General features: G+C 46.2%; 1 protein-coding gene across 4 annotated transcripts in view; it reads right to left on the reverse strand.

Annotated features, from left to right (window-relative positions):
- Positions 1–1,082: 1,082 nt before the first annotated feature.
- Exn (Ephexin) overlaps positions 1,083–17,103 on the reverse strand; it is a 155,452-nt gene continuing 139,431 nt past the window's right edge. For all 4 annotated transcript variants that reach the window (XM_084597363.1, XM_084597364.1, XM_084597366.1 and 1 more), the window contains 3 exons: positions 7,905–7,984; positions 2,045–2,149; positions 1,083–1,677 (listed from right to left, as the gene is read on the reverse strand). In XM_084597363.1, the coding sequence (XP_084453489.1) occupies positions 1,478–1,677; positions 2,045–2,149; positions 7,905–7,984 (385 nt within the window). In that variant the 3' untranslated portion in view covers positions 1,083–1,477. The remainder of the gene's footprint in view (positions 1,678–2,044; positions 2,150–7,904; positions 7,985–17,103) is intronic.

The raw sequence follows: 17,103 nt of genomic DNA on the forward strand, positions 1-17,103 counted from the left end.
TACCCAGTATGCCTTCACCTTGTCATTATTATGGCTTCATTTGTAGAGCTTACCCATTCTTTCCTTAATTAACATTGGAATTATTTTATCAATTACTTAAGCTACTGTACATATTCACATATATATTCACATATATTCTCCACCGGGTTAAGTGGAGAAATATGGGAGAGGCCTTCGCCCTGCAGTGGTTATAGTCAGGCTGATGATGATGACATATTCACATAGCATTCCCTAGCTACCATTGTACCCAGTGCTTAAAGTCTGGTTTCATCAGAAGGGGGCCTCTTGCGATTCGAACACAGATGGAAAGGGAACTAAAGAGGGAGAGAAAGAAAGTGATTGGTGGCCTGCTTCGCACATCATTTTTCACAAAAGGGAGAAATTACTGTTCTCTGTCTTGGATTTTTGGAAAATATGTAAATGGTTATTATTAAAGCTCGCAGCAAAATTGCAGAAACAATAGAGAAGAAATGATCAGAAAACCACTGACAAAAATACAAAAATGGCAGCCTGCTTCGTACTCATGCAGTCCTTATACATTTGAGTGCAGAGTCTCAGATCCCTCTTAAATACTGGTCGGGGGTCTCGGGCAGCCCATGAGACCTCCTGAATTTAAGCCCCGAGTGTACCCAACAAAAGTCTTCTGCTTGAGCTGATGTTCAAACACTGCTTTGCAAAAACTGCGTGCACAAGAGGAGGCCTCAAGCTTAAATGTATGGATATTCATTCAGGCAGTCTTTGCAGCCACGGTCAGTGACCAGTAAACCTCATCAAGTCGCAATTCCTGACCAGATTGGGTGGTGTCGAATCCTACAATATTTAGTAATTTAGGTAAATAATTTTACCTAATTAAATGCAAAACAAAAAAATTCAAATTCAGAAGGTGGCTGCCAGCAATCTTAAACGCCTTTCACTTGCCTGCCTTTAATATTTTATCTTGTATCCATTGAATCAAATTAGGTCGGATTACTGGCATTAAAGACGGAGGGTCACTAAACATCCCGTCACAGAGACAGTACATGAATCTGGCGATGTTAGATTAAAAGTGGATGAACAAAAACAGTCTGAAAGCTCAGACACAATTTCTGTAGCCGAATGGCAGTTTTATTGGGAATGTATTCATAATTCTATTTAAACAAATGCTGGCAGTTGAAAGTTCACAACCTCCGAGATCTGTCTGTAGGGCCACAGATCTCTAAGGCATATTTTGCATTTAAAGTGCCCGCTTTGAACCGCAGCCATGGACATACCCTGCAGTAGCGGTGTGGAGTGATAAAATATTCCCTGTTGAAGTTATGTTGGCACAATGTTGGCCCATTGTTGTGAAGGAGCAGCTAAGCCTTGTTTCATTTCACCCTGATCGGTGGGTGTGAGTGAGTGGTGTGTTCCACACACGCAGGGTTGTACCTGTGGACACCCGTATACATATATTATATACTGATACGGCCATGTACAAAAGATGAACATGTCAGTCCTCTCAGAGGGGTGGCACTGTGTCACTGGTGGCCCCCCTGCCCTGCTGCTGCTGCTTCTCGAGTAGGGTCTGGGATGCCATGAGGAGGCGGTAGCGGAGGCGCAAGTTGCGTGAGCGCACGTGCAGGTTGACCAGTTCCACCGTGTGTGAGGCCGGGAACCAGCCCCGGGCTCCGTCTCGCAGGCGTTCCCCTTCGTACCAGCCTGGAACAGTCGACAGGCAGGCCTCATTGAAATGCCGCGCGACAGTGCATGAATTACAACACCACGCTGATTGGCATGCATGAATACCATTGCAAAAAAATAGGAATGGCTCGATCGTGCCTTGAAAATAATTCGTTCTTTCAGTAACCAAGAGGACTGAATGAAATAAGCGTGCACCCCAACAACAATTGGCATGTCCTCTTCAGTGTTGCTTCACACTGGGTGCCCTACTGCCCAGTCCAAACGGTCGGGCAGAACTCCCTAAGGTGAAGCACCCAGGGGACAGTCGAGCAGCTACTTAAGAAGAGCTTCTCACATACACTAGTGGAAACAGGAGTCTGCTGCAAAGACAAAAGGGTGGACTGACCATCAGACATCTTGCGGAACACGTTGACCACGTCTGCCTCCTCCAGGGCCAGCTCATCGGGTTGCTGAGGCGTGTATGCATAACGGCACTGCACCTGTGGACAGTCTGCACACAAACACATGCCCGATCTATTATCCACTGGCATATTTACAACCTCATTAGTACTACCATTTTAAAAACTGAAACGGGGGAAGAATGTATAATCCAAACCCCTTGGTATGGAAATATGTAACTGTTGAAATGAGGGACACTTTTGAACTGACACTATAAAATCATCAGTATTTCTTGGCGAAAGATCTGAGCAGTGCCTCATCTAGTACTCAGAGTTCAGTCCACATTTGCGTTGTTCCCAACGTGGAGAAAACTTAGCATCATAGACAATGGCAGTGGCGAAAATGGGCTCTCTTCTATAGCCGCAAAAATTATTGGGGATGCCTCGCCCTGTTGCACTAGTTCATTGTGGTGAAGCCACTGCGGCAGCTGATTATTACAGTGTTCTCGCTCTTCATGCTGTAAAGCCCAGATGCTGTGCACTCATGTTCAGTAGACCACATCCTTGCCAGCGACAATCCTGCTAAGGGACAATATACTGTAATAGAAGAGAATAGGGACTAGGAAGAGAATGGAATAGAGGACAATCCCTGGCGAGTTCAGAGTGCTAGCAATGCTCAGCTGCTGAATTTCCATGCCAAGTGCACTAGCACTCGTGTGTCTGCTCTTGACACCAATTAGGGAAATGTGGTGAGTAACCCGGAGCTTCATTAATACTCTTCACAGCCTGCATCACCGGAAGCCCCGTTGATGCAACTCTCGACACAGAAGCAACCATCACCTGCATCAGTGAGGCTGCTTACAATAATCTACAGTCTATAATAAGGGATTCTTCCATCAGTGTTCAGCAATCCATCAAGTAGTCTCTGGGGCATGTTGATGTTGAGCTACAGACTGACAACAAAAACAGGAAAGTTCTCTGCAGGGTATAGAGGCTCATCTACTTCTTGGCCTGGATACAGCATTCCACTTCAGCTTAGCCAAGAATTTGTATGACATGAGTGTGACACAACGCAAGACAGAATTCTATCCTGTCAGCATGATCTCAAGCATTGATAAATTATTCTGTGGTGAACTGACGCATTATTGACAAATCGTTAAAAATTCAAGTTGGGCTATTTAGTAACGGCTTGCTGGAACCATTGTCTAGCGGTATATAAAAACAGACACAAACGATGATAAGGTAAATATTTGAGCATGTTGGTTAGACATTATCGGCACAGCGCATACGACGAGGACAAGAGGACTGTGTCTCCTGTCGTCCTCATCGTATGCGCTGCACCAAAAACGATAACAAACGATAAAACCTCGTGGAACAACTTATGACAGACTACGAAGCCATTTTTTCCAAATCACAGATGGACACAGGGTGCATGACCAAAAAGCAGTACAGAATTATTAATATTGACAATACTCAGATTCATTTCCCTCCATACAGGAGTTAACAAGCGCGTCAAGCAGAAAAGGACAATCAAGTGGAAGCCCTTCTAGCACACGGTTTTGTGAAACCTTCTTTATCCTCTAATGCTGCTCCGGTCATCCTGGCAGAAAAGAAAGGTTAAAGATGCCCATGCTCGTGTACTGACTATCGCCAGCTCAACGCCATCACGATACCTGATTACAAACCCATTCCTCGGATAGGCTATGTTTTTCACTACATTGAACATTACGTTCAGGGTATTGGCATGTCTGAATGCATCATTATGATGTGCACAGATAGGATGTCATGCCTAGCGGACATTATGAATGGATTGTGATGACGTCCAGTCTAAGGAATGCTCTGGCAATATTCGAAAGCATTGAAAGCAGCCACCAGGAAGTGCTCTCTCCAGTGTGTAACCACCTGTCACTATATATTCAGATGTGTTGGCAGGTCACTTGAACATCCCTAAGTAGTGTTGGAATCTGCATCAAGCACATTAAGCTCAAGTGCATGAAGTGCCACTTTGCTCAAGCTTCCATTCAGTACCCAGGCCATACAATTCCTGTGGCCATTGTGACACCTAAACCAAGCAACATCAATGTTGTGCTTTGTTTCCTCTCAACTTAGTGACAAAAAAAAAAAAAAGATTTTCGCGCACTGTCAACGTATACAGGCAGCACGTTTTTCATTTCGGCACCATTCGATTCCCGCTCACAAAATTGCTTCAAAAGGATTGATTTGTGGGGGTTAACGTTCCAAAGTGGTTCAGGCTATGAGAGACGCCGTAGTGGAGGACTCCGGAAATTTTGGCCACCTGGGGTTCTTTAACGTGCACTCACGAAATGATTTTTATTGGCCAAATGTGAGCATGCATTTGTAGAACTGAAGAAACAACTCACTGAAGAGTCAATACTGTACATTTTTATTGCCACTGTCTTCAAACAACCAGCAGATACCTGGGACACCCCGTCCGGTATCACTCTCACAAACTTTTGTAGCCTGAAACTATGAAGTGACGGAAGGAGTGTGTCGTACGGCTACTGACACCATTGATCGGTGGCATTGCTGCATGCATGGCAAGCCCTTCACTGTAATCTATGTTTGACATCAATATTAAACACATGAAAGGTGGTAGTAACATTCAGGGGTGGAAACAGGCTCTAGCTTTTTGGAGCAGCTACAGGAGCAGTAAGTCTCATTTCGGAGCAGCAAAATTCCGATTTTGGAGCAGGTTAGAAGCAATTTATGGGCTTTATTGGAGCAGGATAACGACGTTCTTCATCATCATCAGCCTGACTATACCCCTTACAGTGGCGAGAACAGGGAAGTGTGCGGACCGCACTGCCGACTCTGAAGCCTTTCCGCGATGCTCCGGAGGGGGAGATCCAGAGAGCGCTGACGCCCACTAACATGTCCACTCACTGTGTGTCGTTTGCTTGCCGCACAGTTAATTGGCCGCGTTTGAGACATCCCTCTTATGCATACTTTCTGCTCTTACTGCGACCTCCATTTTTACATGGCATTTTTATTTATTTGCCAATATCTAAGTCATGCAGATTTAAAATTATTGTTCTGTACAGTGGTCTTTTTTAAGCAGAAGAATTACAGCCCGTATTCTAAGCGGGATTTCGCCAGAGTGGCTTTGAAACCTACTTCGAGTAATCACTCCAAGAAAAACTTGCCGCCAGTAAGTTGCAGACACGGGCCGTGGTAAAAAGGTTAGTTTTGCTGGCCACAGTGCTAGATCACTGCGCAATTTCAGTACCCAGTTTTTTTCACATGCTAAGCTGCCAGTCTTTCAAGCTGCGCTTTGAAGGTCGTTGGCTTCACCTTCAATGACACAGCGGCACTAAAGACGTTAATTAGGCAGGCTTAATCCTAATGAAAACCCAAGGAAACAAATAAGTACTTAGCTAAACGTGGCAGGGCATGGTAGAACAAAGCTATAGGAAGAAATACTTTTCTAAACATGGGCTGTAAACATTGCATGTATATCCATGCTTAGCCAAAGTAGACTGCCGCTGAATTTTTTTTTCACCGTGGATTTTGTTGTTTTCCAAATAGCTAGGTGAGCAGCTTAAGAATTACGATTTGGGGATAGCTGTTATTTATTTTTTTTTGGAATTACTGTCTTGTTTCGCTGCCGATTTTGCCTGGGCTGATTAATATGGCTGTTTTTCTTCTGTGAGCCAAGAAAAAACACCTTTGCTGCAGAAGACAAATTCATTCCATAATTGATTAGGATGCATAGAAGCATTGACCAAATTTCTAAATTTCTGCCATCAGTTTCTTTTATTTTGTTTCATTAATAAGGAAAACCCCAGGAAATAGAGATGCTTGCAAGCTATGCATAAATGAAATTCTGCAGCTGCACACATTTCGTGTTCACGTTCGATGCTGTAAAACTAGATATCATGTGAACACTTAACAAAATGTCTGCCCTTGAACGCAGGTGCATATATATTAACTACTTCAAAATGCAAGGCCATCGCCAGGGTTCTTCAATAGTTTTACTCGACCGCCCAAAACATGCCAAGCTGTTACATAGCGAACACGTTCCTCGCCCAGGAGATCCAGATCAGCGCACACTGCACGTTCAGTGACACCCAACTGATCTCATGAACCTTTATGACGCGACAGAAAAGTCAATATGTGCATGCATGGCCTGACCCATCTACCGCAGAGGGGCGCTGCGGTCTCTTTGCGATCAACTCACGCCAGATCGGCGATCATTTTGGCTCACCGCGCAGTTTTCCAGCTGTCTCTATCTAAGAATGTTGAAGCAAGTCTATGCTCAGAACTGGCCGCAGCCCTTTGATCACTATACGTCGTCGCTTTTATGGCAGTGCTGGCACGATGGGCCCAGCCTCACCTTACAATTATTTTCTTTGAAACGGTTTCTGACACATGTATTGCAAAGCACAATCAGAAAAATGATCTGGAACGCGCCGCACAGAGGGACCGCCCACGGTCGTTCTATCAACATTCACAGTTGCACCGTAAATAATGCGCCAAAGCTGATGTTACAGTAAGTTTTTTCGAAAGCAGCTCACAAACAGCAGCGTTGCACATCTAAAAAATTTCAGCACAAAGAACAGCTCTTCCTAGTACGATTTGTAACCCCTTTTCTAACGAGGTACAAAGCAATGACTGTCGCCAACTCAGCATACACCATCAGGCAGAACTTACACCAAAAAACAGTGCAAGGCGCCCACATCACACGCGCACTCCAGGGTTCAAGCATGCACTTCATGCACCGACCTGACATGTAAGCGGGAGGGCATGCCATCTAGCGGAGGCATCACCAGAGGGCAACGCTCCCCATAGGCGCCGTTTGGCGGTAACCGCACTTCAGTATTCTAGCCACTGTAGGGCGAAGGCATCTACGATTTTCTTCCAATCAGCCTATACTACTGCAGGGCGAAGGCATCTACCATATTCCTCCAATTAACCCAGTTCTGTGCTAGCTGCATCCACTTGACCCCTGCGAACTTAACCTTATCCGCCCATCTAACTTTCTGCAGCCCCCTGCTACGCTTTCTTTCCCTTGGAATCCAGTTTATTACCCTAATCGACCATCAGTTATCCTCTCCTCTTCACACTACGTGTCTTGCCCATGCCCATTTCTTCTTGATTTCCCCTAGAATGTCAGTGACCTGAGTTATTTCTCTGACCCACTTTGCACGTTTCCTATCTCTTAATGCTACCCATATTGATTTTCAAGCCTACATTTCTACTTTTCCTGTTTAGGTCATCAATCATTCTTTTCAGTTCATCCGCTGAGTTACTTAGCAAAGGCAATGTCTTCAGCGAATCGCAGATTATTGAGGTATTCTCCATCTACCCTTATCCCTAACTGTTCCCATTCCAAGTCTCTGAATACTTCTTCCAAGCAAGCTGTGAATAGTACTGGGAAGATCGTGTCTCCTTGCCTAACACCTTTCTTAATAGGAAAGATGTTAGACAAGGGCTTCCAAACATTGTAGTTTAAAGTTTTGGAGGGAATCAAAGATGACTTAATTTATGAAGTTGATGAGGAGGAACAGAACCTGAGCAGCACTGGTAATGGGATCGAAGAGACAGAGTATCTGTAACTATGCACCGGATACAGTGCCAGTCTGTATGATAAGAACTGAAAAATGCTACTTCTGTGGACGGACCAAAACACACCAAAATGGAGAAAAAAGAAGTGCGGCCCTCCATCCGGTGCACTGGTCCTCAGCATGCCTTGTATTGCTGGCAGCTCCGCAAGGCCTAGCACATGGCACCAGTGCAAGACTCCAGCTAGGTTCAGCTGCACCTGGTGCTACAGATATTAGAAGAGCCAGGACCTAAAGGAGGGGGGATAATGCTGTGCAGATGCCGGATGTGGCATTTCCCACTTACCCCATTCCTCATAGATGCGTTCGTCGGGGTCACTGGACACCATGGGCGTCAAAACATCCATCCACCGGGTCTTGTCACTTCTGCCAACACAAGAGAAAGAACCGCGTTCAAATTATGCTTTACAAGAGCATTTCTTAGAGTTGCTGCACAGTCCTGGACAGAACGTAAATTGCAATGACTACCTGTAGTAACTCATACAGGGAAGCACTGCTCTCTCGCGGCCTGCCAACCTATGCTACTATCTCTCCACTAACAAGCCCAGCCCAGGGACAGCAGCGCATGAGCATGAAACATGCTAGCAGGCTGACAAGCCACATGGTCCACCAGAACCGGGACAGGACCAAAGCTAAAATTTGAAGAACACTAGAGTGCCGCCTTTAAGGGCAATGTCACGCAACAGCATAAATGGCTCCCGTCTGCAAGCCCCTTTTTGCAGATCCTCGTTTGTTTATGTGCACTTTGCTGTTCGGCTAATCACAAATGCATTAATTCGTGCTTCTATTATCTCATGCGTACTCATTAGCACGCAGTCTTAAGCACTTGAAAAGTCACCATACACAGGTACTATAATTAACCAAGATGTACAAACGTGCCTAGAGGCAGCATGTCCAACTCGGGATCCCCACATTCGACTACCATCTCGCAGGAGCTGTTCTTGCTACCTAGTCTCATGGCCTTGTGACGTCACATAATCCACCGACTGATCAGCGCCCGCTGACATCACCTGCCAGCTACCACCTGCACACTGCTGATTCAGATGCTGCTTCTGCACTTCCTGCTTGTAAACAACATGAGGCGATTTTCTAAGCAGATGATTCAAGAAAAGAAATGCATTATATTTGTGCAAATTCTGCTTGCGACAGAGATGCTGATATCATAGCTCATCCCACAGCAGCATGCCGGCACGTTGCTGCCGAAACCATAACATCGAATGCACTAGCATGCTCAAGTTGAAAAGGGAGCAAGCGTGCCAAGGGCACCGGTAAAATTCATTTCACACCACATTCTGTGTCACTAAAGGACCCTAACAATTAAATTCATGACATTTCTGCTAAACATCCATCTCATAACCAACACCATCTACATAACTTTGAACTAGCCTGTGTTAAAAAACAGCATTGCAAAAGGAACACGATCCCATTCACTACTTTGTAACGTTTTGTATTCCAAGTACATAAAATGGTGTCAGCCAACTGTGAGCACGCATCTGTAAAATTGAAGAAATGACTCACTGAAGAGTCCGTACTGTACATCTTTATTAGCACTGTCCTCAACAGAAGAACAGCAGAAGTAGTTAACAAGAGCAGCAGCCATCAGCTTCACAGCGCCTGCTACAAAATGGCAAGTCTGTTTTAACTATGGGTGTGCAAACGCCGAATACAGTCGAACCCGGATATATCGAACTCAAAGGAGATCGCGAAATCGTTCAATATATAGATAATTCGATATACAGAAATCGACTTGTGACAGCACTTACGATGCAAAAAACGATACCGTATTTGTCGCGTAATCAACCCACTCGCATAATGAACCCACCCTCCACTTTTGCACCCAAGAATTTCGAAAAAAAAAAAAAAGCGTTAAGGCCAGCTCGCTCGCATGCAAGCGATTGAGTGATCTCAGCAAAGAGAGGCAGCAACAGAGCGAAAAATTTCCATCTTGTTGGAACTGCGTCCGTCTCGCCGCTTGAGCCACCACGGCAGCTCAAAACAAGGTTTCTGTGTCGCCGCAGCAGAAATCGCAAGCGTTTTCCCTTGCATGTCGATGGCGCGTGCCACTCCGTTTCAGTCGTCTCATCCACAGCTCATTTCTTGGCAGCGTGCCAAGATGCTGCGCAGCGATAACATCAGGGTGTGTTTATCTTTTGATAGCTCCTGCGGTGGCGGGGAGCAAACTTGGCAGAGTGCCCGTGATGGCTTGATTGCATAAGCCTGGTTCGATTTATCACGCCGCGTTTGGGGCGGGCGTAGTCCACTGCCACAAAATCATTGGGAAGCCTGATAGCAGCAAATGCTGTTTGAAGCGAAAAATGCTAAAGCCGGTGTCATGATCACAGCTGACCACATGCTTTCGCTTATTCATATATGCGAGAATAAACGACTACCGCAAAAAAAAAAAAAAACAAACAAACACTGCCCCATTAAGGGCTTATGACGAGCTCAGCTCGTCACAAGCGATCGTCAATTTTTTGAGGTCGTCATAGCTGTTCCGCAATGTTTCAAGGGGCTTTTGGCAAGCCAAGCTCTTGAAACGGTACTTTAAAACATAAAACATAGATGGCAGCACAGGTCCCATCGTTGGGCTTTTTCTTGAATGCGATTTTGAACACTAGATTGTGGAATTCCTGCATCCCGTTTCCCGCGTTTTCTAAAACATGGCATCATGCGTGCGTGAATCTGGTGCGGGAGATTATTCTGCGTCGGATGACAGCGCAAGTGATGACGATGCCATTTTTGTTCTTCGAGTGAAGAGGATAGTGATGACATTTTTACAGACAGCGATGACACGATGACGAGCTCCCGTGAATGGTGCCAGACAGACCTGGTGGTGAGAGAAGGCCCTCTGCGCAGTGCCATGCTCCGAACGCTACCACATGGATAGTGGTCTCATCTAGTTTGAATGCACCTAGAAGCAATGGTGCATCTTTTGCACGGCAATTCTAAGCCACTTCGTACTACCTGTACTTTCAAGAATTTATTTTTTTATTTCTCAATGTTCCGCAAAGGTGTAAGGTATGGAGTATTGCACAAGGGGGCAGGTAATAACTAATAAATAATTATCCGTCAGAAATTGTTTGTGATTTTTTTTTTTTGTGTTTCAAACACGTTACTGAAGCATTTTACGTAATAAAAAAATTTGGCCAATTTGGGAACATAATTTTTTTATTTATTTGACCCTTAAGGGGTTAGCATTCGCTACCGCCATAACTTACGCTACGCCGCGCGTACAGCACAACGATAAGAATAGACGACTCTCGCAAAAAAAAAGAAGAGATATCTGCCGTTTCCGCAGGCGCCATAGCCACGTCAGCCGCCACGCGCAGAGGGTTCACAACACACGCTGGTGAAAGCGTCCGACGTTTTGTCTGAAAAAGGGCTGAGCTGGCTTGGCGCATGCATAGCGCATGCTACTGCGAACGAAGGCCGGGAGCGAGGAAGGAGAGAGATAGCCCGGCAAACGAATGGGCACACCCTTGCGCTTCACTCTATCGTGCTTTTCCCCTCTCGTTCCCATCGGTTCTCTCTGGTTCATTCACGCACATGGCTTGCAAATGTCACGTGCTGGCGCGCGAGAAACTATAACCACAGATACGCGCACCTTTGGGGAGTGGGCGCAGTGCTGCCCTAGACCAGCCATCGCCGAACTATCTCCTTTCATTCCTTCCGCACGTGGCTTGAAAACATCATGAAGCAAACGGCCGAGGCTGATGCGATAGTCTTTGGGGAAGGCACTGAGTGTGTGATGCGGAGTTCGATATATCGAACGACCGGTGAAATTGAGTTCTATATATGACGCGGCTTTCCTGGACTTTTACATGAGATTTTCAAGGGGATATTCCATGAGTTCGACTGTATTATCTTCTGAATCAAATATTGAACAACATATGCAGCACCTTCAACGAACCTTCATTCAGCCCTCAAGGGACCAGGAAACATGTTCGAAATATCTGAAAGTTCAGATTATTGAGTGACCACAACTGCCGAGAACCATCACACTAATTTTTTTCCAATCAACACTTAGAATATGGGTGTTGAGATACCCGAGATGAAAACTAAGCGACAATGATGACATTTTGTGATTTCAGCAAGTGCAATATTATTGGGCATGTTGACCAGGATCGCCAGTGACTCCGTGTGCCCCTTTTTTGCAGAGTGATGCAGTAGCATGTACTGGTGAAAAACTGCGCCTAACGAAACACAACACAAAAAAAAAAAAAAAAAAAAAAACGAGACACAGGTGCTTGTCTCATCTGTGTCTCGTCTTCTTTCTTGTGGTGTGTTTCGTTCGGCGCAGTTTTTCACCAGTACAAGTATCAACCAACTAGCCCAAGATACGATGTTGATGCAGTAGCAGTAGTGTCTCTTCACAAATGACCGCGTTGAGTTTGGGAGACTCTTCACCGCAAGAACTGTGCAGTGCACACGTGGTGAAGCATCCTGAAAACGTGATGGGTCAGTGTACTTGAAGCACGGAGGAAATGAATGCAGGAGAGGGGAATGCAAATAGCTGTTAGAACAGCATGACGCCATCCAAAAATAGAACTAAAAGGCCGATGCTCAAAGCAGTGTTCAAAACAGTGCGACTGGCTGATGTGCACATGTGATGGCATCAGTGAGATGGTGTGAATTTAAAAGACAAAAAAAAAAAAAAAAACAGTGCTGGGCTATATTTCGACTATGATAGAATTCCGATCCTTGCTGCACCTGCTACAAAGTGCATGCCTAAGGTGCACGGAGAGCGCTGTTCCAAGCAATTCATGTTCAGGGAGTCTATTTGGATGACCTCTGGTTTTGCAAGTCGAACCGCGATGTGATCCACCGCTGGAATTAATGAGTGTCCGAAGCCATAGATTTACATGGTCAGTCGGAACCACGCTGCTTGTTTAAATTATCAGAATTCCCAAAAGGTTTTACTGCATCTTATCACCCCTGAATCAGCCCTGAGCCTGTCGTAAAATATGACAAATACAGTACAACCTCGATAATTCGAACTCGGTTAATTCGAAATCCCAGATAATTCGAAGGTTTTCTGCGGTCCCGTATTTTCCAATGTAAATTTGGCCGGATAATTCGAACAGGCGGCCTGCGCCAGCCCGGTTAATTCGAAAATTTGGACTGCTATGCGGCAATGCCTGATCCATGTTTCGCCGCAAACCCGGCGAAACGACGACCCTACGGAGCCGCGAGGCAAAGCCACATAGTAATGGCGATGATTTATAGGCGTAGCGCCCCAGCCGGAGCACTCTCTGCACAAAAATCGGTCCACAGTGCGCCTCGCGCACCGCCGAAACATGCGCCTGCAGAGGAGAAGACGTGCTTCACTGCAACACGGCGGGCATACCGGTTTTTATCACGTGACCTCGCCCCCACTCCATCCCTTGGTGTGCTTCGCCCACCCTTCCCCCGTGCCTCCGACGCTGCAAGTACGCCACCACCACCACCGCGCCGGTCTCGCCTGCGCCATTTCTTTGTGTTGTGCGCTGTGGTTAGGGGTCGGCTACTGTGCCGTTTTTTTGGGCGGGACTGTACAGAAGTGCTAGATTTGCGACCGTAGCAGTGCAGAAATGCCAAAGTACAAGACTTTAACGCTGCAGCAGAAGTTCTGCTTGATCCAGGAAGCAGGCAAGAGCGCTTGTTCGAAGACCGAGTTGGCCAAAAGGCATGGCGTGCCCCTCTCGACGTTGTCCACAATATTGAGCAACAAGTCAAAAATACTAGAGGCTTACGGCAAGACCTATTCTTCGAAGCGGTCACGAGTGCGGGCTCCCACGTATCAAGATGTGGAAGCTGCTCTGCTTCGCTGGCTGCAGAAAGCAAATGCTGCCTACCTTCCCGTCAATGAAACGCTACTGCGGGAGAAGGCCAACGACCTAGCTCTACAACTTGGGCACGAGGAATTTAAGTGCAGCAATGGATGGTTTTGCCGTTTTAAAGAACGCAATAATTTAACCTTTCTCACCGTCTGTGGTGAGAGCGGCAGCACTAACGAGAGCGTTGTCGAGGATTGGTTGAACGTTATCTGAACGTTATCCGCAGTTTTGTTGAGTGCCGCGGTGGAAGTTCAGAGATGTTTCGTCTATTTGACCAACTCGAGAGCATGACCTTAGGAGCCGCAAACTACCGGACGCGGCAAACCAGCATCTCTGATTACTTTCAGTAGTAATTCAAAATATGCCGAATAAAGGTAACACGTTCCTGCAACGAATTTTTTTGCCTAAGTCTTATTTCTTGGTGTGTTCGGTTAATTCGAAAACCCGCTTAATTCGAAGATTTCTCGCGGTCCCGATGACTTCGAATTAACGAGGTTGTACTGTATTTAGTGATCTGAATACTATATACAGTCGAGTCCACTTATAACGATACCGGTTTTAACAATATATCGGTTACAACAATGAAAACCTGCTGTACCGTCTACTTTTGTATGTTTTCTATGGTAAAATAACCCGCTTACTACAATGCCCCTTTGACACATTATCGGTTATAACAATGAAGTCTCGCTCCTGAGTTCTCGTGCCAAAAGGTAGTTGAATGCGAAATCCTTGAAAAGAAAAAAGAAAAGAAAGAAATTCCAGCTGCTGCACCCTCCCCGCCGCGCGCTCGTACAATAGAACCTGCTTTCTGGCCTTCTCCGCATTGTAAGCCCGCGCGCCTTTCTCCCGCTGCCCTTCCACCTCTCGAAACACAAATGGACTTCGCCAAGGTATATGGCTGATCCGCTGATCTACTCACTCACCCGCTCGCCCCTCATTTTGCGCAGTTCTGCAAACGAATTTGGTTGTTTGTGCAAGTTGATTGCGTCGAAGTCGTTCCTGGCCACGCGGTTTCTTCGTCTCGTTTGAATCGCCGCCGAAATGTAAGATGGCTGATCCATCCGCTGATTATCGGACAACGTTGCCGGTGAAAAGAAAGCGCACGGCTATCGATTTGGAGACAAGTGCAGTATCGCGAAGGAGTACGCACTATCGCAACCGACGGTGTCGACGATCATCCGCTCCTCTGAGAAGTTCGGCAAAAAAAAAAAGTCCTCGCTTGACAGTGGGCGCAAACGCGTTCGACAAGGTGCCTGACGACGGCAGTGACGGCGACGACAGCGATGACGACGCGGTAGGGCAGGCTGCCTCAACGTTGTTCTCGCAAGAGGCCCTGCAGTTGATTCAGTCCCTCTGGGGCTTTGTTTTCGCGAGGGACCTTCCGCTGCACTACGTGGTGTACCTAGATGCCATGGAGAAGGATGTCGACACGCTTCGCGTGAGGCAAGCTAGGTTAACGAACATGGGGTTTTCTCGTGCAAGCCAGTGAGATGTACGTAGTGAGATGCTTGCGGCGATTTCACCCCAGGGGCCTGCATGCTTCAATCTCCTCTGCTTTTAAATAAAAGTTTCGCCTTTCTCTTCTCTTCTCTCTTCACCCCAGCGTTACTTCGGGATTTCTCAAGCTGAGGGGCAGCCGCGGCAACCTTCTCGTATTTTTTACGAGACCCCTTTCGGGGCCACCAAAACGATGTCTCGGCGTAGCTCGCTTGTCACTTGCCGTCCATGACCCCTCTCTGCAGTTGTTATGCTTTGTTTTCGTGCAAACCGTTTATAACAATTATCGGTTATAACAATGGAAATTTTGTGGCACTTGAATATTGTTATAAGTGGACTCGACTGTATTTGACTCTTATTTGATTATTCGAGTACAGTCGAACTTGGAGGAGCTCACGTAAACATCACTCCTTGCAGGAACCAAACACTCCCTCCGATGTGAAAGTCTCAACTTATGATGGCACAAAACTGCCAATACTCGTTGAGTGCAAAATGAAATCACTAGCAAAAGGCAAGGTCCATACATATAATGCCCACAGCAAACAAGTTCTTTCACTCCTTAAAGAATCTGCATGCCAAGACTTACAGTTGATCGCTCTTCTAAGTAGTGCACTCCCAAACAGAGACAAGCCCGCTGCTCTCGAGAAAAAAAATTCTAGAAGGCACTTTGGACCACTAAAGTGTGATGATGTGAAAGCCATTATAGCGCGGTGGATCGTAGCTCTCCACTACGGTACCTCTGTCTCCTTCTCTTCTTTCACTCCCACCTTCCTCCCTTCCTTTACGGCGTGGTACATGTGTCCACGGAGAATTGTGACAAACACTGCACCTTTTACAGCGTGGTACATGTGTCCGCAGATAATTGTGACAGACACTACGCATAATCTATTCTGTAAATCAATTTCAAATGCCGCTGATGCCTGCTGTACTAATGCCTCCTAGTCATCTGGGTCTGCTTCTGTTTGCTGTGTGGTGCGGCGTTTGAGGAAGCGGCAAATGAAAGGCACCGCATGGACGCCTGTATCGGACGCCCGGCGGGGTCAGCTTCGTATATGCATGAATCGCCTGGTGACGCCCTGACCTGTCGTGACGGTACATCATGCACCCCTTGTCGAACACAACCAGCATTTTATTGAGTGCATTAAAGTTCACCGGCATTCTATAATTCGTTTACAGGAAAGGAAAGGCGCAGTATCTAGCAAAGTGGATTGTTGGGCGAATTGGTTGGACATTATGCTAAAACAGCGCTAGAACACAGACAAATCTGTCCGTGTTTCTAGCGCTGTTTTAATATAAAGCGCAGCATCTGTCACTCACGAAATCCTGCTATCATCCTCACGGTAGACAAGGAGAATTATGAAGAGCGATTCACGATCCGGGGCATGGCGCAGTTGATGAAGCGCTGGGCTGGGGATCCAAGGGATGGAGGTTCGATTCCTAGTGGAGACAAGGTTTATTAATTTATTTTTAACCCTCGCTCTCAAAGGCGTGACACCTCTGCTGACAACCTTCTGTTGACAACCTTCAGTCGACAACGAAAAAACTTGCTACCTCTTTGCAGTCAAGCTATCTTGAATGCAGTCTCTGATGTGTTCGAGGGCATCAATCAACAACCAGGTATGGTCACTGTCACCCTCAAAGACAATGCAGCACCTGTCACTGTGGCTTCCCCGAAGATTGCCTCAGCCATTCAACAAAAGATGATGACAAGGAAAGTAACAACAAAAGTAACAGGAAAGATTGGCTTCTTCCAGTTGTCACGGTCATGAACAAAACAGCGCCTCGCGGTAGTGCTTACACTTGAGACAGCTAAATGATGTAATTAGATGCGGGCACTACAGCATACTGACATAAAATGAACTACTTGCCAACTTGAACAACTGCACAGTGTTCACACTGCTTGTAGTGTAAGTCACCTTTCTGGCAGCTCTATGAGTGCAGCTCCAAGCTGTATACGTTCATCACACCTTGGGGACGATAAAGAATTCATACACTTCCTTTAGGTGCACCAGAGTTGTTTCAGCAAGCCATGGGCAGCATCTGTTCAGCGGAAGCCAGTTTATTTATTTAGTTTATTTATTTATGCATACTGCGGTCTTTGTTTAAGACATTAGCAGGGTGAGTATATAACACACAACTGGACATACAGAAAGGCAGAACAATACTGGCGAA

Source organism: Amblyomma maculatum, chromosome 3 (assembly GCF_055883805.1).
Source record: "Amblyomma maculatum isolate TAMU_Amacu chromosome 3, ASM5588380v1, whole genome shotgun sequence".
Classification (NCBI taxonomy): domain Eukaryota; kingdom Metazoa; phylum Arthropoda; class Arachnida; order Ixodida; family Ixodidae; genus Amblyomma; species Amblyomma maculatum.